Here is a 27,909-nt window from a genome sequence, read left to right as displayed (position 1 = left end):
GCTGCTGCTGTCGTAAGGCCCTGCCAACATGGCGGACCAGCGAAGTGCTACTGGTATCATAGAACAACATAATGTTGTTGTGGTTGCCGGAGGTAGTTCTGCTGAATTGCCCGCGATGGTTGTACCTACTGGAGACAGTCTGATTGTATCTGAAGAATTAACTGAACAATCAGTTGACCAAGAACAACAACAATCCGAAGGTGTCCGAGATATTTTGCAGCAAACCATGTCAGAAACGGTTCCACAGGAAAGTCTTGCTTCAGTCAAATATGTACAGTCCACTATTGACAATAACAACACTTCTACAGAAAGTGTCGTCAGTGTAGTTGGTCCAGCTGGAGATATTGTTAACTCTGTTGTGGAAACTAGTACCGTTCTTCAATCTGCTGTCACTACAGAGACCATTACATCGCCGTCAGTTACTGGTTCAGTCTCTACTGTGGACACTGTACAACATGCAGTCAACGTTGTTTCATCTTTATCCATTCCGCAAGTTGTCCACATTGCTCAGCCGCAAGTGCAAGAAAGTGCGACAGGATCATCTCAACAGGAACGTGCTGCCACTGTGGTTGTTGTTTCCAGACAAAACGATGACAAAGGACATCAAGTTGTTGACGGTGTACTCGTCCCCGAAATACATGAAAATGTCGTTGTTGGAGCCAACAGCGGTGAAAATCAGCCAGACACTAATACTGACAACAGTTTTGTCGATGGTACTGGGGACTTTTCTATAGTTACTACTGCAAATCTCTCTGAACAACCGTCGTCATTATCGGAAACTATGTCTATGAGTGAAGTAGCATCATCTGTGACAGGTGTTGAAGATGAAGGAGGTAGTGATAGCGTAGCAACAGCAGTGGCTGCTAATGCTGCTGCTGCAGGGGTCCAGGAGACATTTAACCAAGATTTAGTTAACACACATACTACAACTTTACCTGTACATGTCATTACCACTAACAGAGTAACCACAACAAACAACAACACGGTTAATAATAATAACAACAACAATGACCGAAACGATCTCGTACACCATCAACTTCAGAATCTGCAACAGCAAACTGGTGATGTTTTAGAGACGGAAGAAGAAATGATGGGTTCAGATATAGGCACACAGAACATAGTGGTGGAACAGCAATTTGTAAACAACGATAACGGATGTTTGGCGAACGACGAAAATGTCGACGAGGCAAATGATAACAGCTCGTCTCGCAATGGTATAACACCACAAAACAGTATCAGCATCACTCTTGCACCTTCTAATGACGAAAGTGGGGCTCCGTTGGGCTCCAGCCAAAACCCTATCCGTATTATTCAACAAGGGAATCAATATACACCGTTGCAGCAGCTGACTACGGATCAACTACAACAAATTATGCAAGTCGTACAGCAACAACAGCTAGCTCGCAGCACGCAAGCTGAGGGTTCGAGTATTCTGTATAATCCTCAGACCAACACTAGGATCGTCTATAGAGTGATCTATCCGTCCGAACTACACAAATCTGTCACCAGCGGAGAAGTTGAGAGTTCTAGGTCAGACGGAACCACATTGCAGACTCGAGTGGAAACTCAGTCACAGGGTCAACAAACAGTGACGTTCAATCAGTTACAACGGAGACCTTATCGACGGCGGAACAAAGAAGAAGAGGAGAAAATAGACGGACCCGAACTAAGCAAGGAAGAGAAAGAGGAACGTAAAAAACATCGGCCCAGGACTAGGTCAGGTCGTGTATCGAAACCTCCTAAACACATGGTGAAAGATTATAAACATATCCACGTGCTTGATTGGGACGAGGACTATGATGATTCGGATGGGGGTTACTCTGATTTTAAGTACAGCGAAGATGAAGAAGCTGAACGAAGGGCTGCCGCAGCCGCTGCCGCCCGAAGTGGTAATCTAGAAGTCCTTGATGAACCTTACATCCACCCAGGTAAGTTTAATAATCGATAGTATTCACAAGCTTTCTTTCTGTTGGCTTCATCAAAAACATCTCTGTTATTCGTTATCATTCCATATCTATATTTGATTATAAGGTCTATGGCTTCGACATGGTGGGGAAAACTTTTACGTGGTCATTCGATCTGCGAGAAAGAGCAACCAAAATTCCCTCAAAACACTCATATGAAAAGAATACGTTAATGTAGTTGGTGTTACATAGTCCTGAACATATAGGATGATATGCCTTTAATCATGCGTTTGTTCAAACTGTGCTGACGTTAGTTAAACTAACAGGACGAACAAGATTTCATTTGGTGTCCCATTTAAGTTCCGAGTTTACACTTATTTCCTCGTACAGTGACAAGGGATCGAGAAAAGATTAATCAATAAATAAGTAATACAATCCTTTATGGAAAAGGGCTAGTCTGGGAAATAAGTTATTTTTGAAAGATTTGCAAATATTACGCAATACTCTTTTCCATTTGTCTGCATGTGGCTTCAATACTTCATATTTGTTATTACCCCAGCTCTTAACTCTGTTAACACTAAGAGAGAAGGGTTTTTGTAGAACAGTTATAGATAAGATAAAGAGTTTCTGTTAGGATCCATCCGCTGTTTTCATTTTTCTCTCATCACTTTCGTAACTCAACATTTTGTCCATTTGTTTGTTAAATTGGAAGTAAAAATCTATTTTCCCTCATTTTTTTTTTTTTGCACCTGAAATCTAATCCACTCAAAAGATGAGAGCCAGTATTTTGAATACATGTGCAAAAATTAACGTTGTTCATTGTATGACGTTAATTTCTTTGGGAGTTGGGATTATATTGAGACTTACATGATTAGACACTGACCACCACTACCACCCCACTTTCTTTCAGTGTGTGAGAATACAAATATAAGGTTGCTGTGTGTGTGTGTGCCTGTATGCATGCGCACAACACTCGGTTGCACTCGTGCTACATACAAATGTCAAAAATATGAGAGACGTAAAGGTAGTTTGTTGCGATTATATGAGTTTGGGAAGAGCGCAATATTCTTTTTCACAAGAGAGTATTTAACTCATCTTAAGAGTAGTTCTAGTTGAGTGAAACCCAAACAAGCAACCACTAAAAGAAAAGCGAACTCATCACCAAGAAAACTGTTCAGAAATTTAAATTGTTTATGTTGTTATTTTTGTAAGATGAATATCATCGTCTCTAACAAATTGATTGTGAATAAGGAATATGTATACATACATTCATAATAACTTGTTAGATGAATAAAGAAATATAAACATTTTTTTTTTTATATATATTAGAGTGAGGGGCCACTGCCCATCCATTCTAGTACGTCAGATTATTCGAAGTTCCTATCTAATGATTTCTAATTTCGATGCAAGACCAGCAATTTTGAGGGGAGAGAATTAGTTGATCTCATTGATCCCAGTAGTTGACTGCTACTTCATTTTATCAACCTCGAACTGCAAAATTGACCACTGCAAGATTGGAACTCATAGCATTAAGAGACGTAACTAAATACTGCAATGCATTTTGTATGACGCTTTAACAATTCTGCCAATCTATCGCCCGCAATAACTGTTTCGAATTTAGGCACAATGCCAGCAGTTTTGAGGGGACGGGGGTCAGTCAATACTATCAACTTGCGTACGTGGCTGATGCTACATTTTATCGGCCCTGAAACGGTGCAACGCAAAGTTGACCTTGGTGAGATATGAACTCAGAACATCAAGGAGCAGAACTAAATGCTGCAGTGCTCTCTGACACTTCTACTAATCACATCCGTATAATAATAACAAAACATAGCGGTATTAAAGAGATTATTTAATGTAAGGTTATGTATTTAGGTAATCTGTGGTGATGTTTGTTTTACAAATAGAATCGTGCAGTAGTGATTATTGATTTCTCAGTTGCTTGCCAGTGATACCGTCTACAGAAATTTAAAAGGGGCCTGAATGTGTACACACACATATACACATACACACATATGTGGTTGTGTGGTAAGAAGTTTGGCCCCTCTCTGTAACGCCTCCATTGGCGAATTTTAATGAAATAAAGAAGTTTGCTTCCCCAGCCACATGCTTCTGAGTTCAGTCCCACTACATGGTACCTTGGGCAAATGTCTTCTGGTATAGTATGGGCTGACCAAAGCCTTGAGAGTGGATTTGGTAGACAGGAGTCTATCATGTATGTGTGTGTGTGTGTGTGTGTGGTGGTGGGGGGAGGGCACATGGCCTAGTGGTTAGATCATGGTTTCCATTCCTGAACAAGTTGGTCTGTTGTGTTCTTGAGCAAACAATTCACCTCATGTTGCTCTGTGATCACTTTGACACCTGACATGTGGTATACTATGTACTTGTTCGGGCAACATTGATTTGATGGAAGGTGTGAGCAAATAATATACAGCACAAACATTTGATCACTATAAACAAATCATTTATGCAGGTTGTCCAACAAGAAATTGCAGAACTGTGTCTCTTGGACTATGAAAAACTATCTTCATCAAATATATATATATATATATATATATATATATATATATATATATAAATGCAGGTGTAGCTGTGTGGTAAGAAGCTTGCTTTCCAACCACATGGTTCCTGGTTCAGTCCCACTGTGTGGCACCTTGAGCAAGTGTCTTCTACTATAGCTTTGGGCTAACCAAAAGAGACCTATAGGATAAATACTAGGCTTACAAAGAATAAGTCCTGGGGTCAATTTCTTCGACTAACACCCTTCAAGGTGGTGCTCCAGCATGGCTGCAGTCACATGAATGAAACAAGTGAAAGAAAATATATATATATATATATATATATATATATATATATATATATATATATATATATATATATACACATACATACATACATACACGGTAGCAGACTGAGTCTAAAAACATTGGTTGCCTGGAGTCTAAGGGGGCCCACCCACAATTACAATGCTATCATTTAATTTTTTTTTTGTTAAAAGTGTTCTTTTCAACTGTCTACACAGCCAGGCTTTTCCATGCTGCTTTGTTTTTAATGTAAGAGCAGGCATGTCATTATCCTTCAAAACAAGAGTTGACTCTGCTTTGAATCATGGAACACCTCATGCTGTAGAACATTAACAGTCCTCTCAATTTCCCTTCTAGTCACTTGGTATAGTACTCTGCTGCCACTTTCAGTCTTTCGAAGCTGTCTCTTTTGTGGTGTTATCAGCAGTAGTATTCCACCACTAAATCACCTTCTATCTGGTTGAGGCATTACTCCAGTTACAAATTTGATCTATAGCCCATGGTAGTTTTTCGCGAAGGAACTCCCAGTTGTCGTCTATGTTATAAGTTTCCATCTCCTCTTCCTTTTTGTTTAATGTCTCAACTCAAACCTATCTGAATTTCTAATTCTTCAATGGATCTTTAAAGTTTCTGTCTCTCCTTTCTCTAAACTGTTTTGGGTAGCCTGAGTCTATCCAGCTCTTACCCTCAAGTCATTAATCACTAACTTTATTTAGAGTGATAGACATAAGCATTCTTCATAAAATTTGCAAAGCAGTCCAACAACTGTCAAAGTTTGTTATTTATTGATGAACTGGGCAAAGCTTAGGTGTTCTGGAAACTGAATTTGTCTAAATTGAAAGGGTACATTTGTAGGTATGTATGGAATTCTTGATATAATTGCATCTCCTCCCTTGGTGTACCTGCTGAAAATAATAGTATATCAATGACATATAGCATAAATTTTCTAATCATTAGTCTTGTGCTTTTGCATAAGCACACCTGATCTTAATTACACTGTAGCAGTATTGAGGATCCTTTTTCTAGCTGATGTCTGCATGGTAGTACACCTGGAGGTTTCAGTAAAACTTCTCTCTACATTAAATTCCACTGGACATCAGTTTTCACAGCAACCCAAGTTCAAACATCTCTCTCTATTGGTTGTACAAACTTTCTCACTTACAGTTTGAAGATCTTGAAATGAACTTGTTGAATCCTAGAGTATCTTTATGAATGGTAAAGACAAAAAAAGCACCTGAAAACTTCATAACTGCTGATACATTGTCCCTGTTGGAATTTGGTAACTTCTTTGCCGTTATTTTTTTTTCTCATGGCAAACACTGTAATTTTAGATCTCTTGATAACATATTTACAAGTATATTTGATTAACCTTATTGAATTGCAGGATTCAAAATTAACATGTACCTTATGTCTTGGTCAGGAATACATTGTCGGGAGCTATCCATTTGTTGCCCATTTCCTGCTGTCCGACCAAGTTTTCAAAGCTTCCAACTTATGATGCTCTTTTATCTGTAGAAGGGATAACCATCTTCACTTGTTTGGGTCTCTGTGACAAATGGAAACCATTTGGTGCAGTTATTGTCTTCCATGCAAAGTGAATTCATGATGAGTTCCCAACAGAGACCATGAATCGGCTGGGTTTTAATAATGCAGAGGAGATCTGTAGATATGATGAAATCAGCTTGATTGGAATGTATCTTAATTGTTAACCAGATCAAAATGTGTGCATATAGCAAACCCTCTTTTTCTGTAGCATAGTGATGGAAGCAGCATTTATAGCAAATTTAGGATAAAAGACTATATTTCTTTGCGACTGAAATGGGAACTCCCATTCACAAAATATAATTTCCTGCTTAAGTTAAAATCAATTGGTACATCAATTTCTGATGTGCATAGCAACATTATTAGCAACAGTTCTACATTAATCAAGAATAGAGAGAAGTAGAATTGGGTGGAAGAAAGGAATGAGAAAGGCTTGAATTGGGAAAGTTTTCAAATAAAGAGCAGCAAGAGGAATTATAATAGTAAAACATATAGATTTAGTACTGTAGTGAGAACAGAAGAGCTAGTGATAGCTGCATACAAATGAAAGAGGTTGAGGGGCAGAGAAAATGGATGTACATACCCTAAACTTCTCAAATATATAAGATTGCACACACACACACACACACAGTTTGGTGGGGGTGGGAGACACACTTTGTGTTTAGAATTTATAGTATTAAAAGCTTTTGTTCTTCTACTAGTCTTTGTCATTGCATTGTGGCCATGTTGGGATACCACTTTGAAGGGTTTACTCCAGTCCCATGTTGCACTTCAATTTTCAAAAAAAAAAGTGTTCCCTACTATGTATGGACAAACAACTTTCAGCTTCTCTCTTTATCGACATCTTGCTACAGAGAGATACCGAGTTATTTAGGAATGTTACCTGCAATAGATTAGCATTATTCAGTGGGGTCTATCTCTCTCTCTCTTTCCCTTTTTTGTACCTTAAAACCAGAACTAAGCACTGGACCTGAAAAGCCTTTGGATTTTAGGAGGTATTTGCATTTCATTGCATGCATGAATACATACATGTGTGTGTATCTAGATATGTGCTTAAGCTCTCTCTGAATCTGGCCGAATGTGCTTTCTTCCAGAAATAAGAATTGTAGTATTGTCACTTCATTATCAACACCCAAATGGATGTAAAGCGAAATTGACCTTGACAGGATTTGAACTCAGAGTGCAGAGAATCCCAAAGCATTCTATCTGATGCTCTATTCTGTCAAACTGCTGCCTTATAAATATGAGCAAGGGTGTATAAAGTAGAGGTGGCTTTGTAAGATGCCCCTAAAATTATCTTTAGTAGTCACTAATTTTCTGTTGACTGGGTCAAACGTATATCATAATAACCTGTTTCATCTTATCTGAATCTGTACTAGCTTTTCATTGTTGTTATGTTTGAAGTTAAACTTGATGGAGCAGGGGTTCCAGCTATGATCATTCTAACTTTTATTCAGCTAATGGATTTAAAACTGTCTTCTTTTTCTTTTCTTGTAAGAGAGTAGGTGTGATTTGAGGGATATTTGGATTCTATTTCTTAAAGAGTGATTGATACAAAGAAGCTCTTCCTTTGGTTTAAAACTGTTTAAACATTTTGCATGAAAGCCATCTCTAGTAATCTTAATGAGCTTAAACCTAAGTCAAAGAGGATTTGAAGTTCAAGTATTCTTGTACTGCAACTACACCACTATTAGCAAAAATAGTGTATGAGTTGGGGAAATTGCTGAACAAATTGAAATCTGAGGTAGACTTTCAGGCTCCATTGAACAGGAAGTGAAATCCATCAATAATGCGGGTGGGTGTGGGTGCTCTGATTCACTATTGATTTGATAAACTGGTAATTTCATCCTTAACCAGTTAAAGCATTTCTTTGTGTTGCTAGAAACTCTCTACTTTTTTACTTGTTTCAGTCATTTGACTGCGGCAATGCTGGAGCACTGCCTTTAGTCGAGCAAATCAACCCCAGGACTTATTCTTTGTAAGCTTAGTACTTATTCTGTCGGTCTCTTTTGCCAAACCGCTAAGTTACGGGACGAAAACACACCAGCATCAGTTGTCAAGTGAAGTTGGTGGGACAAACACACACATATACACACACACACACACATATATATATATATATATATATATATATATATATATATATACATACATATATACGATGGGCTTCTTTCAGCTTCTGTCTACCAAATCCATTCAGAAGGCTTTGGTCGGCCCGAGGCTACAGTAGAAGACACTTGCCCAAAGTGCCACGCAGTGGGACTGAACCCAGAACCATGTGGTTGGTAAGCAAGATACTTACCACACAGCCAAGTGATCCAAATTAAAACCTTCCATCAAAATTTCATGTTAACATATGCTGCTCCAAACAACATCATACTAATGACAAAATTATTTTACTAAATTCTTTGTTATTTTCAAAATTATTTGAAACAAATGATGTTCATATCAACAGAAATATGGTAACAAAAGGGTTTTAGTATGTGTGTGCATGTATATGTAATCGTGTGTGCGTGTGCTGGCAGAATACCTAGTACTATTTGGGATGAAAAGCAGCTATAAATTTTTCTTAATGAAGGTATGACCAGTTTAAAGAACAGGGTTGAATTTCTCTTCAAAAAGTTATCTTCCATGTCAGAAATGAAATTTGTTTTCCAGTACATTTATAGCAATTCGTTATCTGGCCATTGGAAAAGCTGTCTCAACACAATTTCATCTAACTTGTGTAAGCGTGGTGGTAGTAGTGGCTATGTCAGCATAAATATATACTAACAGAATGCTTGGCATTGCTTGGACTGGAAAGTAACCATAAGTAATGTAGAATTGTACTTAATGAAGGCATACTCATTTAATAGAAGACCAGTACATTTCACTTGAAATGTGAGAAATGAAATTGCTTTCCACTATATTTATAAGTAGTCCAGTGTCGAATGCACTGTACTACTGATGTTTACTCAATGGGATATTTCATGATTGTGTGAAAGACTTATATCTAATTCAAGCAAATTAAATAAAAATACAGGGTTAGATAACTATGAATACCTTTTCTTAATTTTTCATCATCATCATCATTTAGTGTCCTCTTTCCATGCTGGCACAGGTTAGATTGTTTGACTGGAAATGGTAAGTCGGAGAGCTGTGCTAGGTTCCAGGCTGAATTTGGCTTGGTTTTTATGGCTGGGATACTCTTCCTAACACCAACCACTCACCTGGGTGCTTTTTGCATGTCACCAGCACAGGTGCTTTTATGTGTCACTGGCACCGGCCACAACTATGATTTCACTTGGCTTGGCAAGTCTTCTCAAGCCCTGCAAATCACCAAGGGTCATGATATTCTTAAAATAAGTTGAAAAATGAGTAGAAATGGAAGTGTCTAGAATCAAAGATTCGTGGAAATGAAAGCATTCTCATAACATGCCATATAAATACTGGTATGCATCCACATATGGCTACACTCATCAGTGAGGGTGGCAGTGGGAGGATTTATGTCCAGGTGGTGGAAGCAGTAGTGAAGTAATTGCTAATTTCTCTTGCATTTTCAATTAACTTTTCTTTGTTCTATTATATGTATGTATGTATATGGCTTCATGTAACATTGTGTTGTGTGTGTGTGTGTGTGTCTTATTAGCAAAATGATCTCCCAAGATATAACATTTGTTGCAATATATGTTCTTGCATCAAGAATCTTGCAAAATAAATAGAAAAGCACACATACATATAAATATATATATTTATATATACACACACACATATCTATATATATATATATATATAAATTAGATTGGAGCCTGGTGTTGCCATCCGGTTTCACCAGTCCTCAGTCAAATCGTCCAACCCATGCTAGCATGGAAAGCAGACGTTAAACGATGATGATGATATATATATATATATATATATATATATATATATATATATATATATATATATAATCCTTGTGGGTGAATTTTGGTAGAGAGGAAACTGAAAGAAGTCCATCATGTATGTGCGTGTGTACCCCTGTCTTGACATCATGTGATTGTAAAGGAGAGTCAGGGTTATACAAGTGATGTTATTTGTTTCCAGTCTTTCATGAAAAGACATACCTGAAGATGGGGGCAATGTTACTTTGCTTGGAAACAGGTGACATTTGGTGATAGGAAGGGTGTCTAACTATAGAAAACCTGCCTCAACATATTCTGTTTGACCCACCCAAGCTTGGAAAATGGACATTAAGACAAAGATGACGATAATCATACATCATCATCATCTTCGTCATGTCACTTGTGATCTCTCATGAGTGCTGCTGTTAATATGGAATCCAGTACAACCTGTGGCATAGTCGGGTTGTCAGCGACTAAACTGGCACCTCAGCTAGACTTGCTTGGTAAGGAGGGTTGCTGGAAACCCAGCAGGGTTAAAAGCAAGACCAATGAACCTGGTATAGATTCTAGCACTATCTAGCACTAGCATGGGCTTTCAAAGAGATCAGGTTGGTGTCTGGCTTACTGGAAGACCACTGGGAGTAAGGCATCCCAATAACTTTTATTAAAGCATGTCTCTAGGAGAAGGTCACTCTAATATAAAACCAGATATGCAGGGAAATGGCATTGAACATTTTGGGGGACTTTTACTTGCACTTGAGATCATGGTGCTCCCACTTTCTTCAGCCTGCAATCCATATTGGCATTGGATATCTTACCCTGGTTTGTCTCTGGATCATGTCCGTAGGGTGGCAAAGGTTTCTGAGGTGCTTTGCAAGCTTTATTGGACCTAAAAGTTTAGGTTGTGCAATCATTGGTGAGACAACTACACGATGCCTGGTCAAGTAGGCAGGCTTTACCTACTTTGCAGTGAGCATGGAATCCACAGGTGCAGACCTGGGTGAAGCCAACTGCTGTGTATAATAACCTCATGCACAGGTGTTGCTGGCGTTTTGCATGGGCAGTGTTCAGTGATGGTCTTCCTCAGTTACATCACACACACATACAGACATATATATATATATATATATATATATATACATACATACATACATACATACATACACACACACACACATATATAAACCTACATATATATATGTATATATATATATAGACTACTTTTTTTTCCTTCCATGCCGTTTCTATTTTTGAGTTCTTCTTAAGTTTTTCTTTCTTTACATAACTACCATACACATTCAAATGGTATACATACATACATACCATCATCATCATTTAATGTCCGTTTTCCATGCTGGCATGGGTTGGACAGTTTGACTGGAAACTGGTAAACTTGGGAGTTGCACCAGGTTCCAATCTAGTTTGGCATGATTCCTAATGCCAACCACTCCAAGAGTGTAGAGGGTGCTTTTTACATGCCACAGGCACAGGTGCTAGTTATATAACACTGGCATTGGCCATGACTACAATCTCACTTGGCTTGAGAGGTCTTCTCAAGCACAATATATTGCCAAAGGTCTTGGTCACTTGTCACTGCCTCCATGAGGCCCGAAGTTTGAAGGATGCTTTTTTATGCGCCAGGTGTGTGCGACACTGACATTGGCTATGACTATGATTTCATTTGGTTTGACGTATTTCCAAATAATAGTCTACAAATACCAACTAGACATATATGATTTATCTTTCAACATAGTAGACTAAGAACCTCTCTTGGTTAATTACAGTTTAAACTAAACCACACATGGTATTACTGTGGATGTTGAACATAGAAGATGAGTATAAAACATCTCAGTGGCCCCAAAATCAAGTCAATATAACTAGCAGAATGCTAAAGAAACAAATCGGCCTTTAAAACTATTACCTTTGGATTTGTTTCTGAAATAACTCCATATATATTAGGAAAAGTAACAGTACAAATTTTAAGACTTTGCAAATATACCATGGAGAATAGAGTTACTGATGTTTTGGGCAAAGTTGTTCTTCCAGTCTGAGATAAAAGAGAAGGGAAGAGGGAAGTGTTTTATATCACTGGTAGTGACTGTTTGGGGGACTGTAAAGCCACACAAGAGTACATGCATAAACAGGATGTAGTGTGAGAAACTTTGTGAGAGAGGGAGAAAAGGGGAAGGAAGTGGGGAGAGAGATGAAGAGAGTGTGGGCAAAACTGATGGAAGGAAAATTAGAACAAGACAGGAACTAAAGGGTAAAATGAGATTAGCTGCAATTTCTCTGGATTTCTATTTATATCCATTTATTTATATATGTGTGTGTGTGCATCATTGTTTTAACATCTATTTTCCCATGCTTGCATGGGTTGGGTGAAACTCCATTGAGGTAGAATTCTTCCAAGGTTGCTGCACTTTCTCATACCAACACTCACCTGTTTCCAAGTAAGCTAATAATTTCCCTAGTCTGTCAAACAACAAACAGCTTGGAATGCTTTCACAAAAAGACTGAAAACAAATGACACCATTTATATGAATAGTGAGGCTTTTGTTTATGATCAGCATGCATGTCAAGACAAGGGAAAATACACCACACACACATAATACGCATATGATGAGCTTCTGCTTTTCATCTACTGACCCCACTCATAAGTAGAGGAAGCGAGATAACAGTATTTGTGCACTGAACACCTAACTCCTAACCAACCAGTTCCAGAGGAAACTTCGTGACACAGCTTGGTCTGCAATTATTATATAGACGTGTGTGTGTGTGTGTGCACGTGCACGCATGGTGATTCAGAACTACCATACACATTCAAATGGTATATAGATTTTTTTTTATTTTGTTACAATTTTTGTTTTTATATACTTTTAAATGCCATTTCAAAATGAAGTTAACATGCTGTGTAGAGTAGAGCTTTTGGATGTTTCAAGCAGTTCTTCAGGATTGCATAGTTTGTCCTTAATGCTTGTTCTTGTGCCATGCATATAAGTTCTGCAATATCTGTCTTGGCATTTGTATCTCTTGCAAACTGACCGTACTTTTTTTTTTCCTTCCATGCCGTTTCTATTTTTGAGTTCTTTAAGTTTTTCTTTCTTTACACAACTATCAGATTTGATGATGCTGGACTTATGCACCTACTTCAGCAATGGTTCCACGGCATTTTTTACATATCATTCTAAGCTGTTCTTCTCTGTTTCTACACAATCCTGGCAACTGGTCAAACCTTTCCCACCCTTTCTTCTGGACAAGTACAACCTATTAGTGTCACTGTTGGGATGGAATGCTCCCTGCCCTGTCAATATTTTCCTTGTCTTTGTATCCATGTTCTTCAGTTCTTTCTTTTGTCAGTTTATGATCCCAGCTCCAAACCAAAGTGTACATGTGTGTGTGCAAGTGTATGTGTGTTTATATATACAAGGTCTGATTAATAAGTATTCAGACTGTTGTCATAGTAACGAAGCTAATGCGCATAGCGTGAGGCCGCTTGGCAAAGATTGACCTTGAACTCTGCTTTGCATGTGCACTAAGTTTTAAAGTTCTAGCTCACTTCCGCTGTAAACAGCAGAAGTGTGTGTTGTGTGTGATCATCACAGTGACCATGACAGAGAAAGCTGTCATGGCGATACCTGCTCAGAGGCCTACACAAAGTTGCAGAAAGTGTATGGAGAGGAGTGTATGAGTCGCACATGAATGTACTACTGGTTCAGATGTTTCCAAGATGGCTGAAAAATGTCGATATTGACGAACGTTCTGGGAGACCCGCAACCAGCAGAACTGAGATAAACATTGCAGATGCACATGCAGCTGTGAGGGGAAATCGTCGAATCACCATCCATGAGTTTTCAGAGGGTGTACAGATTAGTTAAGGTTCAGTTCAGTCCATTATCACTAAACATTTGGGTATGAGACGCGTGTCTGCCAAGTTTGTGCCAGAACTGCTTTCAGCTGACCAAAAAGACACTCGGGTTTCTATTTCACAAAATCTTGATTGTGTCAAGAATGATGAAAACTTTTTGAAAACTTTGCGTAGGCCTCTGAGCAGGTATTGCCAAGCTTTTGATAAAATTTGATAGATTCTCTGCTCAACTTTCTCTGTCATGGTCAATGCAACGGTCACATGCTACACACCTTTCTTCCAAGCACTGTTGTAAACAGTGGAAGTGAGCTAGAACGTTAAAACTTAGTGTGCATACACAGCAGAGTTCAAGATCAATCTATACCAAGTAGCTTCACTCTGCGTGCTTTAGCTTCATTACTTTGGCAACAGTCTGGATACTTATTGATCAGACCACATATATATAGGTGTAGTTGTGTGGTAAGAAGGCAGCAAGCTGGCAGAACCGTTACGCTCTGAGTTCAAATTCCGCCGAGGTCAACTTTGCCTTTCATCCTTTCGGGGTCGATAAATTAAGTACCAGTTACGCACTGGGGGTCGATCTAATCGACTTAATCCCTTTGTCTGTCCTAGTTTGTCCCCTCTATGTTTAGCCCCTTGTGGGCAATAAAGAAATAAGAAGTTTGCTTCTCAATCATGTAGTTCTGCATTCAGTTCAACTGCATGGCACCATGGGCAAATAGCTTAGAGTATAAGTTATGTTTTGGGCTGACCAAATTCTTGTTGAGGGATTTGGTAGGTGGAAACTGAAAAAATCCCATTGTATATGTGTGTGTGTGTATGTTTGTATTTGTGTTTGTTCCTCACCATTGCTTGATGACCAGTGTTGGTTTGTTTACATCTTCATAACTTATCAGTTTGGTGTAAGAGACCATGGAATCAATTTACTTCACTAAAACCCTTCAAGGCAGTGATGCCCCAGTATAATGAGCGAAGCAAGTAAAAAAGATTTTTTTAAAATCCTTTTTTGTGTCTATGTATGTGTGTGTGTGTGTACATATATATATATATATATATATATATATATATACATGTGTGTGTGTGTGTCTACCAAAGTAGTGGAAAGCAGATAACGGTTTATGATGATGGTGAGGTTGTTCTTCAGGTCTGAGATAAAAGAACAGGGAAGACAGAAGTGTTAAATGATGATGATATATATATATACCTATATGATGATATATATACCTATATGATGATATATATACCTATATATATATATCTATATATATATGTTTATATTTGTACATGCATCTGTACATTTACCGTAAGGTCATATTTTTCATTTCTTGATTGCTATAGATATAATAGATATTGTCGATTCTTAGAAATGTGATGGAATTTAAGAGTATTGCCTTTGTTTTCTTGCATTCAACTCTCTGACTGACTTATTAGAATCAAGTTAATCTAGAAACATGGTGGAAGGAGTGAAGCTACAGTGTAATGTAAATTAGTTTATTTATACAGTCTATAATCTATATATGCTGCATAAAGTAGTAGCTTTATAACTATATATAGAACAGTAAATGATGAGTGTGTGAGTCTGTGTTTGTTTTATGTTTTATAGTAACTGTAGCTTAAAATCCCTGCTATAGTCACCCTAGTATCTGGCTAGATATATCTACACAGTGATTGTGAATGGAGTGAAATGAAATGTATTTGCATACATGTGTGTGTACATGCACACATATAAATATAGATGCTTATCTTTTGCTCTCAAGGATGGCATGCAAATTTGTGAAGTGTCCCATACATTACCATCCAACCCATGCCAGCATGGACAGTGGATGTTTAAATGATGACAATATATATAGTCAAAAAAATGAACATTAAAAATAACAAACAAGGTGACTGTATTAGTTTGAGTCTCGATAAGAAGAAAGTTTTTGATGTTCTGAGCATAGCTTTTCATCAGAATGGAAAACAGAAAAGTTCAAGGAAGGTAAAAAAATACCACAGCACGTGTGACTGACACACACACGTGTTGATTTTCACTGTGTACATGTGCGTGCGTGTGCTTATAAGATGCATCTGAAAGGTTTGGCGTCAGGAAAATCATTTGACTGTAAATTGCCACTTCAAAAAGTCTCATGCAACTCTTGTCAGCGTGGAAAAATCAAGCATAAAAATGATGGTGATGCTACCGACAATGGTGATGACTTAAAACATGTGTGTTATATAATGGCTGCTCAATAACATTAACAAGCAAATGTTAAAACCTAGACTGAGCTTTCAAATGACAGATGTGATACTAAAGAAACATTTCTAGTTTCTTTAAAACCACATTTACTATTTCAGTATGATTAAATATTTTTGTTCAGCCATTTGCACCCATGGGTCCTATCCATGTTAGATAATCTGGTGGAATATGATTCACTATCTTGTAACCAACAAGGATCAGCAGTGCTAAAATAGAAGATAAGGAATTGTAAATCATCATTTAGTGTCTATTTTCCATGCTGGCATAGGTAAGATGGTTTGACTGGAGCTGGTAAGCTGGAGAGCTACACCGGCTCCAGTCTATTTTGGCTTGATTTCTGCAGCTGGATGCCTTTCCGAACACCAACCACTCACTGAGTATATTGGGTGCCTTTTATGTGTCACTGGTCTTTTACATGTCACCAGCACTCACACAACTGGTACAGGTGCCTTTTATGTACACCAGCATAGTTACCTCTTACATGTTACCAGCATAGTTACCTCTTACATGTTACCAGCATGGATGCCTTTCACATGTCACTAGCACTGGCCATGACTATGATCTTACTTAGCTTGATGTGTCTTCTCAAGTACAGCAAATCAACAAAAGTCTTTATTATTTGTCATTGCCTCCAAGAGTCTCAAAATCTAAAAATTCTGTTTCACCACTTTGCTCCATATCTTCCTGGGTTGACCTCTTCTACTGGTGCCTTCCACATTTAGAGATCGGCACTTCTTTATGCAGCTATCCTTATCCATATATATCACATGATCATACCAACACAGTCTTCTCTCTTGCACACTACATCTGATGCCTCTTATGCCCAGGTTTTCTCTCAAGACACTTACACTCAGTTCCCTGTTTTATTAGCCTTCTCATTCACTAGGAGACAAATTCCTCAGTAGTACTCAAACAAGTTAATATGTTAAAGCTCATTGCTTTTTATTTCTTTGCAATAATTAATTCTCTGTCACTCTTCAAGTGATTTTTTTTTCTTGATTGCTATAGATGAATTAGATATTGTCAATTCTTAGAAATGTGATGGAATTTAAGAGCATTTCCTTGTTTTCTTACATTCAAGTGAATCTAGAAACATGGTGTTTTGTAGGTGATTCAGTTTGCTATAATTTAAAAAGACAAAAATTAACTGTTTGGCTTCTCAGACTGTTTAATATTTATCATTTGTTGTAGTGAAAGAGAGAAACTGATTGAATGGATAGGATACTGGGCTAGCTCCGGTTTGTGAGTTGAATTTGTTCAACTTCCATGCAGAAATGAATGTGAAAAAAATATATTTACGAGGTGGTATTAAGAAGTTTCCAGACTAGTTATGTTTACTAAAAAAAGTAACTTATTTACCTAAGTTTTAACACCATCTCCTTCAAAATAGTTACCTTGCATAGCAATACACTGGACCCAGTGTTAGTGCCACTTTTGGAATCAGGCCTGAAAATCGTTTTCCATAAACAAGTGAAGGACCTTTAGCAATTCACTCTTGATCTCAACAATGGTGTTAAAATGGCGACTTTTGAGCTGCATTTTCATCTTGGGGAAAGAGATGGAAATCTGCAGGTGCTAAATCTGGCGTAAAGGATGGGTGTAGAAGAAATACCATGTTGTTTTTGGTGAGAAACTCATGTGCGAGGAGAGCTCGGTGACAGGGTGCATTGACGTCATGAAGAATCCATTTCTTTGCACTCCACAGATCTGGTCGCTTTCGTGGAATGTCCTCTCTCAAATGCTTCAAAATGTCGTTAATTGTCCTCTGATGATCTTTATGCACAAGCTGGTGCATTTTCTCCACATTTTCGGAGGTGCTGCTTGTGGCAGGTCTTCCAGATTGTTCATTGTCTTTCAGGGACATTCTTCCACTTTTGAAGCACCCATGCTACTCAAAACATTGCTTACAATCCATTGCCTTGTTGTTGTAAGCTTGCTGAAGCATGTCAATGTCTCTATAGCAGACTTCCCGACTTTGATGCAAAATTTTATGTTGGCTCTTTGTTCCAACTTCCTGTCCATGACAAAAATTGCAGACTACAACATACACATGATCACAAAAACACAAATTTCAAAACTTGTAAAGTAAACACAGGGATGTCACCCAGCACACTGCCTTGTGAAGGTCACTGCTTGCTCTCACTGCACACGCAACCATGTGCTGCCATTTCTTGGCATGCTCTAGAACTAGTCTGGGAACTTTTTTTATACCACTTTGTATATATTTTTATTTCTCTTAAATGCTATTACTGATCTCTTTCTCTACTTATCTGTTTTTGCTTGCTAGGTTTGGGTTCTTCTAAACCAAAGAATTTTAAATGCGAACTATGTTCCAAAGCATACATTGGCCGAGCTGGTCTGGCCAGACATTATCGTCTGAACCCAACCCATGGCCAGCTTTCAGCTGAAGATGAACTTGAACTGCGAAACCAAGGTAAGATATTTTCTTTTCTCAAGAGAAATTTTTTAAAAAATTTATTTTATTGTTATCAGTGTAGAAGTAACATTTTGGCTAATACATGATAGAAAGAAAGAAAAAAACATGCAAAATTATCACTATTTTGTTCTTGACAATGGTAGGCTCTTTCTAAAGACAGTTTCATCACCATTCATAATGTTTCTTGGTTTATTCTTTCAATTCCGTCATGGATGTTAGCCTTAAATTGCTGGATGGTCTGAGATTTGTTATGGTATACTCTGTCTTTCAGGTATCACCATGAGAAAAAGTCTGAAACCATTAAATCAGGTGAACATGAGAGCCTATTGAATCTTGACTTTCTCGAAACTATCCTCCTTCCTAAAATTTACCTTAACCCATTCCCTCCCATAATTCTATTAACTGGAATTTTTTTTATGAAACTTTGATTTCTAGCATAAAACAGCCTTAGAAACACGCTGGAATGATCAAAATAACATTTCATAATAACATTTGAATATCAGAAAAATATACCTAGTAGATATAGCAAGAAGGTTAGATATGTGTAAATATTCACAGATAATTACGAAATTTGTAATTTTTAAGTGATCTCATATGAGATCACTGGTAGGTAATGGGTTAAGAGCTCCATCATAAGGCAAGCTGTATAAGCAGTAAACCCAATTTGTTGTCACCATACCTCTGGTGTGTTTTCAACAGTAGGATACACCAAATGTTCCAGCATCTCCCAATACCTTTTGCCTGTGTCAGTTAGTGTTTTCTGCCTCATTCTCAAAGAAAGGACCAAGAACTTTTTCCGCAGTTACCCTGAATCAAAGTGTTACTTTTCCAGGGTGCAGCTCACATTGGTGGGCTATTCTTGGGTTTTTCGTCCTCCAAAATTGGATATTATGTTTATTGACAAAGCCATTTTGATGGAAGTGGGTCTTGTTACCCTTCATGAGGTTGAGAATGAAATCACCTTGCCCTGCCAATTCTTGGTTCTGGGCAGCATACACTAACTGTACCTGATAATCTACTAGCATCAGTTCCTGCACCAGCTGCACTTTATATGAGAATAAATTCAACATCTTTTAAACTCTCTGTAGTGAGCTTCGGGATATGCCCAGCTGCTGGGACCACCTTTATGTTTATGTTAAAGGCTCTTCTTCAATGCCCTGCTAAACACACTGAATGTTGTCCTGAGACTTCCTTGAACATGACCTTTCCACACATGGTAAACCAGTCACGACCCCATGTTGTTCAAACGACTGGAATAAGTCGAGTATCGTTTGCTTAGATGTTGGTTGTGACTTCAAAATGATGAATGTAACTTCCTTGGGTTAGCACAATCGATCATTGGTTTTCTAGATAAAATTAGACTTATTTTTACTGTTTGCTTTGTTGTAAATTTCTCCATGATTAATTTCCAAGGACTAAATGTCAGTCACAAACAAAAATAAATTGGAAACATTAATTGCGAAAAAGTTATATTTTAAAATGGTCTAGTGATTTTGGGACACCCTGTATATGTATTTTACCTTATTGAAGTCTCTGTTGATTATTGGGTCTCTATTGATTCCTTTTTTGCTGCATTCCTAACAAAAAAAACATTTGTGTTTCTCATAATTGTATTTAACTGTTATGGGGGAGAAAACAATCCCTTCCCCTGTATACTAGGATATGAAGGAGTTTGGGCAACAAAGAAATATCACTAGTTTGAACCAACCAAATATTTCATATTAGCAATATAGAAATGTAATCTGAATGGTTCCTCAATATGTTTCAGTCTTTAAAAAATACAAACAACAAAAACTATTACTTCTTTCCATTTCCAGTTTTACAACATACTACTGTAAATGGCATGGGAAACAGCAGTGGAAATCTCTCCGAGGACAGCAATACTCAAGACTCTCTTTTAGGGTTATCATCAGGTTCGGGAAGGACTTCAGTTTCCACATACACCACCAGCAGTTCTTTGAAGTCACTAGCATCAGCAACGACGACATGCATAGCTGGTACTACCACCACAACACCAACGGTGACGATAACTACTGCTACTACCACAACCACAAGCCTCCCCAGTAGTGAAACAACAACAAGTAACAGCAATGGTGTTAGTGGTGGTACTGCACCTACTGTCTTCACCAGTTCAACTCCAACCAGTTATGTATCCAGTCATGTAACACGGGGACCCGGGCGGAGGCTTGGACACCATCTTCATGAAACACCAGCTAAAAGAAAAGCCAGATTAAAAGAGGTGATTTGCATTACATGTTTATTATGATCTTACATATAGTAGAGTTTAATGCAATATGTATGTGTGTTGGTTAATAATCTTTTTATCTAAACTATCATGATAATACTTCATTATCACGTTCTGAGTTCAAATGTTGTCAGCATCAACTATGTCTTTTATCCTTCCAGGGCCAGTAAAATATAGTGTCAGTCAAATACTGGGGTCAATGATATCAACTAAACTCATCCCCTAATCTGAGGCCATGTGTCTATTTTAGAAACTGTTGAATATTATTATTCTTAGGACAGTGGATTGACAGAATTGTTTGAATGTTGGACAAAATGCTCTGTGGTATTTGTCCCAGCCCTTTACAATCTGAGTTGAAATCCCACCAAGGTTAACCTTGTCTTTCTTCCTTCTGGGATTGATAAATTAAAGCACCAATCAAATACTGGAATCAATAAAATTAAGTACCAGTCAAGTACTAGAATCTATGTTATTGACTACCTCCCTTCTCTCAAAATAGCTGGTTGACTTTGCCTTTCATCTTTTTGGAGTTGATAAAATATGTACCAGTTGAACATTAGGGTTGATGTAAGTGACCTACCCCATCCCCCAAAATTGCTGGCCTTGTGCTGAAGTTTGAAATCATCATTATTATTATTAGTGCTGTTGCTTTATTCAAACTGTATCTTTAGACTCCTTTCTATTGTGTTCTTAGCAAAAATCATCATCTGTTGGTTCTTATAAAGGCCTTGTTTAAATTTAAATGCACTTCAACCTTATAGTGTAAAAACCAATTTTCTTTTTCCATATGCATAATATGGAGACCGTTGTCAATTGCTTCAATGAAGAAAATGCTTCATAAATATTAGATTACATCTGAGGTACTGGATTTGCAGAACTGTTAGAACATGCAATTCTTGTTCTGTTTCCATACATTCTCTGTTCAAATCCTACCAAAGTCAGATTTGCCTTCATCTTTCTGGGTCATTAAAATAACGTACCAGACCAGGGCAGTGAATTGGTAAATTTGTTAAGAGTGTCGGGCAAAATATCTTTTAGTATTTGTTCCAGTATTTTATATCCTTAATTTGTCTGTAACAACACTGATGCCAATCTGTATTACCACTTTGCATTTCCCTTGAACAAAATGGTGTGAAGAAGGAAGATGTACGTGCATGGTCAGCTATTGGCCTTTCATGAAACACTTTGCCATACAAAAAGAATGCTAAGAAGAAATATAGTTCTTGGCATTCTTTTTGCATGCATTTGTATATCATCATCATCATCGTTTAACGTCCGCTTTCCATGCTGGCAGGGGTTGGACGGTTTGACTGGGGTCTAGTGAGCCAGATGGCTGCACCAGGCTCCAAATCTGATCTGGCAGAGTTTCTACAGCTGGATGCCCTTCCTAATGCCAAATACTGGAAATATTTTCTTAGTTCACTTTGAATTTAACTAATTTTGGATCACCTTGAAAATGTTAACATGTATTTTCAGAAATATTAATTTCAATGATATATTCTATATCTAAATATGTTAATACAACAGAAACAATAGTCGGCTTTGTAAGGTGAATTCTGCAATTAAAGATGTGATTTTCTCTATACAAATTTTTGTTATATATATAATGGAATGGGTGAAAAATAAGAAGCGTGCATAGTGTTACATTAAATAATAAGTTCCAAAGTTTGAACAGAAGCACAACAAAAACACAAATAGAAAATTCACACACAGGACGGAGCATTGCTAATTCCTTGTCACTTATCGTCCAAAAGATTAGATTTCACTATAGAGAAAGAAAAGGCAAAACTTGACTCTGGTGGGGAATAAAATACAGTATTAAATTAGATTGATAAAATCATCTGCTTGCTACCAATCTTACAGTTTTTTTTTTTTTTACTAGTCAAGTAGAAGGGGTATTGTTAATTGAACTGACTTTCGTAGTATATTACATCTATTTTATTGATCACTGAACCAGTCAGTGGCACATTCAGCACAAGTCGGATGTGTACTCATAAATTTGTTTGTGTTTCCAATAATAATAATAATAATAATAATGATGATTTTTCCTATATACACAGGCACAAAAACTAAAATCTAGAGCAGATGAGAAATAGAATTATGTGTTTTTCATGCCTTTCTCAATGCTTGAGGGCATTCATGTCTTTGTCAAGAGGTGAAAGTAAAGTGTCACTAGCATGTCTTTGTCTGTGTATATGTAACCCTGTTTTCATTTAATTAACTGTATGTATGTGTATACACATACACGCACACACACACACATATATATGGGCTACTTTTGTGTTTTCAGTTGATTAAACAATGTGAAGATGAAGAACTGATGGAAATTGTGCTTCCTCGCCTGGCTACTGTGATTACTGTTTGGGAGTTCCTTTTAATGAAGGTAGAAAAGGGACGCCCGTCAAAACCTCAGATTCCTGACATCTTCAAAGAGTTTGAAAATTTACACAAACGTGTTCAAAAAATATGTCAAAAGTATCTTGTTCCTGTCTCCGAGCGAGATGGTCATTTGGAAGGAAGCACTTCAAGTAGACTAAATGTAAGTATATCTATGATATACTTTTCTATTTTTCTTTTGTTTGTCATGTGACTCCTGAGAAAGCTGTGTAGCTCTGGTCACCTTAGGCTTCTTGGTTAACATAAGCGTCGTTCCTATTTCATGATTAAGTGAATTAATGGTAGAAGAACATGGCTTGGCTTGGCTTCATGCTCTTTCCTGATATGGTTGGGATCATTCCAAGTTAGTAGTCCCAGAAGCTTCACCATGCATAGAACTGGTCTGGTCCATCGGTGCTCTCCATCACTGGTGGTCTTGTGCCAGTCCCTTTGCATCCTCCAAGGTGACATCGATCCTCTGGAGATCTTCCCCAATCACATCTGATGTGGGGCGTGCCACAAGGCCTCTCCCAGTTCACAACTGCTGTGTCAAAGGAGAGTAAAGTCCTGGTATGATGACCTAGTAGGAAATTTAGGACATGTCCTTACCAGCGCATACAATGGATAGCTATGAGGTGGGAGGCTGAGGGCTGATGCATGCATGCATGCGTGCAGTTCTTTGTTGGAAATGTGATGGTACCATCTGATGTTCTTGATGGTTCTCAGGGCTCTGCTATTGAAGCTGTTGATCCTCTTAGCTTGGATCTTAAAGAGGGGCCATGTTTCTGCTCCATAAAGGAGAATGGAGAGGACTGACGCATTGTAGATGTGGAGCTTCATAGAGATAGAGCAGTGGCACCTGTGGGACTTCCATAGGGAGTACATAACCCCAGCAGCCAGACTACATCTGCAGTTGATCTCCAACTTGAAACTTTTCGCTCTAACACAGTAGAAACATCGAAATCAGCAAAATCTGTTTCAGATGGTAAAAGTAAAAAACAGTTGATGTTTTAAAAGTTTCTAAAAGATTAAAAATATTAAAACTATTTTTTGTATGCAAAAATAATAGTACAATGAAGTGGAAACTTGAATGCTTACAATGGATTGAAATTGTGAAGTCATTATATCTTTTCTATTTGTAGGTTTTTGTAATAGGAGCAGTTGTATATGAAAGATGATAATTTGTACCTTACTTTTCAATAGCAAGTTTTTTTTTTTTTTTTTTTTTTTGTGCAAAAAACTTGGTAGTAAAATATTTAAATCAAATATTAGAGAAATGAAAGTTACTGGTTTTGAATTTTTACCAAATGTTGACAATTTTATGAAAGTATGGGATTGAAAAGTTGTTTTTTTTTTGTTTTTTTTTGCATGTATAGTTTTCCTAGATGTAAATGGATGTAGGCCATGGCAATGTGGTTAAGCAGCTTGCCTTTCAATTATGTTGTTTTAGTTTCAATCTCACTGCAGGGAACTTTGGGCAATTGTCTCAGATGAACTACAACCTTGTGAGTGAAATTATTTTGGTGGAAACTATGTGGATGCCTGTTGGAGGAACTGTTTCTGCATCACCACTTGTCCCTTGAGAGTCCTTACTTCATTGGAAGTATTTTGCTAGGTCTCTGATGTGAGGATAAGTTTCTCCCTTCCTCTCACTAAGACATGGCAGGAGGAAGAAAGTGGTATCATGGTTAATATAGCTTACCATTAAAATCTGCAGGAGCATTGCACGATTTACAAGTGTTGTGGGTAACTCTGCCTACAAATTTGTTTTATTTTTGACGCTTGATTTTTTGTCCGTCTCCTGTGATTCTGCATTGACACTGCAACAACTTTTTTTAGATTTTTTTTTTCTTTTAAATGAATGACAAAGTACAAAAACATATTTTCAGTTGTTTTGTCACAAAGTAAATTTTGCATTCTCATCATCATCATTGTTTAACGTCCGCTTTCCATGCTAGCATGGGTTGGACGATTTGACTGAGGACTGGCAAGCCAGAAGGCTGCACCAGGCTCCAATGTGATCTGACAGAGTTTCTACAGCTGGATGCCCTTCCTAACGCCAACGACTCCAAATGTGTAGTGGGTGCTTTTACGTGCCACCGACACGAGGGCCAGTCACACGGTACTGGCAACAGCCACACTCAAAAAGGTGTTTTTTACGTGCCACCTGCACGGGAGCCAGTCCAGCGGCACTGGCAATGACCTCACTCGAATGATTTTCTAACATGCCACCAGCACAAGTGCTGAATTTGAATGCTAACTAAAGCTAAAATATCTTAAATTATGTCTATTCTTCGAAAAATTTTCTTTTTGATTTTAGAAAAGAGGGGGTTTGAGAGCTTCTAAAATATTGTAGGTGAAAAGGTAAAGTGTTTGTGTTTTCTTTAATGAGAGACCAATGCAGAAGGTTGCATGGAATTGATAGTTGATGGTATGAATTAGATAAAGTACATAAGTGTATAGTTTATGATGTAATTACATAAAACTAAAAACATTGGGTTATATCATTCTTTTTCCATTCATAATTTAAATATTTGTGTAATCTTATTTATGTTATAAAATGTTGCCTTTTCAGGTGCAGAATTCTGCTGTTGCAAAATCTCTTGGTTTGTCTGTTGGGATGTATGATGTAAAAGAAGTTCCAGTTCAAGAAGAAAAAACATTCCAGTACAAGCTGCTGACCACTGATCCTTCCAGTTTAAACATCGCACCTGGTCAGACCAATAAACGGACGATAGAACTGGTCACTCAAGAGCAACTAGTGAGCCAGTCACCCAACAAAAAGATCCGAGTGTTCAATTTGAACCCTGCCGACTTATCTGAATTGTCTCAGTTCTCTCATGGGACCTTACCCAACCCAGCTGAGCGGTATCCAGTTCGGAGGGTAAACAACAACACAAATAACCTACCCCAGTTATCTGCCCTTCCCACACCCCTTCCACCTCCATTACCACCTCCTCCCCCTTCCTCTCTTCCACCAGTATCATCTTCATTGACAGATAATACAAACAACACACAGCCCTTAGCAGTAGCAACAAATTGTGATAGCATGAATAGTAATGACATTAGCAACAGTAGTGGTGAAGGCAGCAACAGTTGTAAGGTTGCTGTAAGCAATTGCGAAACAGTTCCTGTCAGAACAGTTGTTTGTGTGAATACCAGTTCCAATAATGACTCAGTCGGTCAGTTGGCTCAGGATGGACTAAATGACGAACTGAACGTTACTACTAGCTTAGTGAACGGCATCAACAATGCCAACACCACCACGGTCGTGCTCCCTGTTACTGTAATGACTCGCCCACCAACTACAGAAGTGATAGCTGTTTCTTCACCTCTCTCTGTGTCATCGAAAAATGACACGGCTGGAGAAGGTGATAGTACATCAAGGAAAACTGTTACAACACCTATGGACATTGGAGCTGTTGTTGGTGACATTCAGACTCACTCTCAACCAAACAACCTCACTAGTTCTAATCCAGCAATCACTTCTGTTACTGATTCTGTAGACACATCTGCATTGGTTGTCAATAAAGCTAATCCTCTCACTTCAAAGATAACGACAGTTGTTACACAGTCCACTCCACTAACTGAAGTAGTATCATCACCTGCATCTTGTCCAGTCACCCACTTGTCCCAAATTCCTGACACTGCTGCTCAACAGACTCTGCAAAACCTAACCAGTACAACGACAACAATGGTTGCTGCTCCTGTACCATGTGTTGAAGAGCATGTGGTCGAGGTCCCTGTTGCCATGGAGCAAAACATGCCGATCTCTGCTGCTGTTTCCACGGCGAGTGTATTGGGTTTGGAGCATTTAAATTCTTCTGAGGCTCATACTTTGAAGGCCAGGACGTTTGAATCAATTGAGCAGCAACCAGCTGAGCTGGTAAATACAGGGCAGATAATTTTTGAGGACAGTGTCGTGACATCGGAACAGCTGGTGTCACAGCCAAACATTTTCCAGACTGAGAATGGTATTATAATTATTCAGAAACCAGATGGCACCACTATGCAGATTCAGGGGGAGCAGACTATATCATTGGAAACTGTACAAGCTGTGTTTGCTATGGACACTGAAGACCAAATGGAACGAATAGCATCGGTGCAGCAGCCCACTACAGATCTGGAGGGACAGCAGTAGATTGTTGACATAATTATGTTGTTATTAACATTTTCATTTCATCAAAAGCAAAAAAAAACAAAAAAAAAAAAAAACAAGAAAATATGTAAAAGTTTGTTGAAGCTTTCAGTATTTCTCACATTTATCCATCTAACTCTCTCTGTTCAATGCTCTTATCTGTCTGTTGGTTGTACAAATTACTACTCTGTATCTCTTTTTTTCCCTTCTCATACACACACACACACACACACGTCTTTATTCTTTTGTTTCTCCATCTCAGTGTTGCTCTCACTTTCTTGCTCTTCTACTAACCCACCCACTCTCTCTCTCTGTCTACATATATTTATGTGTATATATATATATATATATATATATATATATATAAGCCTGTCATTTTCTTGGATATTCACACATCTCTGTCTACCTCCTTCCTCCTACACAAACTCTTCCTCTTTGTATTATTTGACTGAATGTCTGTTGTTTGTATACAAATAAAGAGATTGCTATGCAAGTATTGTAC

General features: G+C 37.9%; 1 protein-coding gene across 1 annotated transcript; it reads left to right on the top strand.

Annotated features, from left to right (window-relative positions):
• LOC106870838 (uncharacterized) lies at positions 1-27,640 on the top strand. Its single transcript, XM_014917068.3, has 5 exons — positions 1-1,928; positions 18,499-18,645; positions 20,466-20,887; positions 23,184-23,432; positions 25,845-27,640. The coding sequence occupies exons 1-5, from the start codon at positions 29-31 to the stop codon at positions 27,408-27,410; spliced, it is 4,284 nt and encodes a 1,427-aa protein (XP_014772554.1). The 5' UTR covers positions 1-28; the 3' UTR covers positions 27,411-27,640.
• Positions 27,641-27,909: the final 269 nt, after the last annotated feature.

This window comes from Octopus bimaculoides, chromosome 11 (genome assembly GCF_046866305.1).
Source record: "Octopus bimaculoides isolate indiv1 chromosome 11, ASM4686630v1, whole genome shotgun sequence".
In the NCBI taxonomy this organism is placed as follows: Eukaryota; Metazoa; Mollusca; class Cephalopoda; order Octopoda; family Octopodidae; genus Octopus; species Octopus bimaculoides.
Note: the sequence above shows the minus strand (reverse complement) of the source record. Positions and strands in the feature narration are given on the sequence as shown.

What these genes read in the sequence shown, in the direction of transcription:
- LOC106870838 (XM_014917068.3), top strand. Translation starts at nt 29, where the DNA reads ATGGCGGACCAGCGAAGTGCTACTGGTATCATAGAACAACATAATGTT. An exon ending in ACTTGAACTGCGAAACCAAG is followed by an intron (nt 18,646 to 20,465) that starts GTAAGATATTTT and finishes TTCCATTTCCAG; the next exon opens with TTTTACAACATACTACTGTA. An exon ending in GCACTTCAAGTAGACTAAAT is followed by an intron (nt 23,433 to 25,844) that starts GTAAGTATATCT and finishes TTGCCTTTTCAG; the next exon opens with GTGCAGAATTCTGCTGTTGC.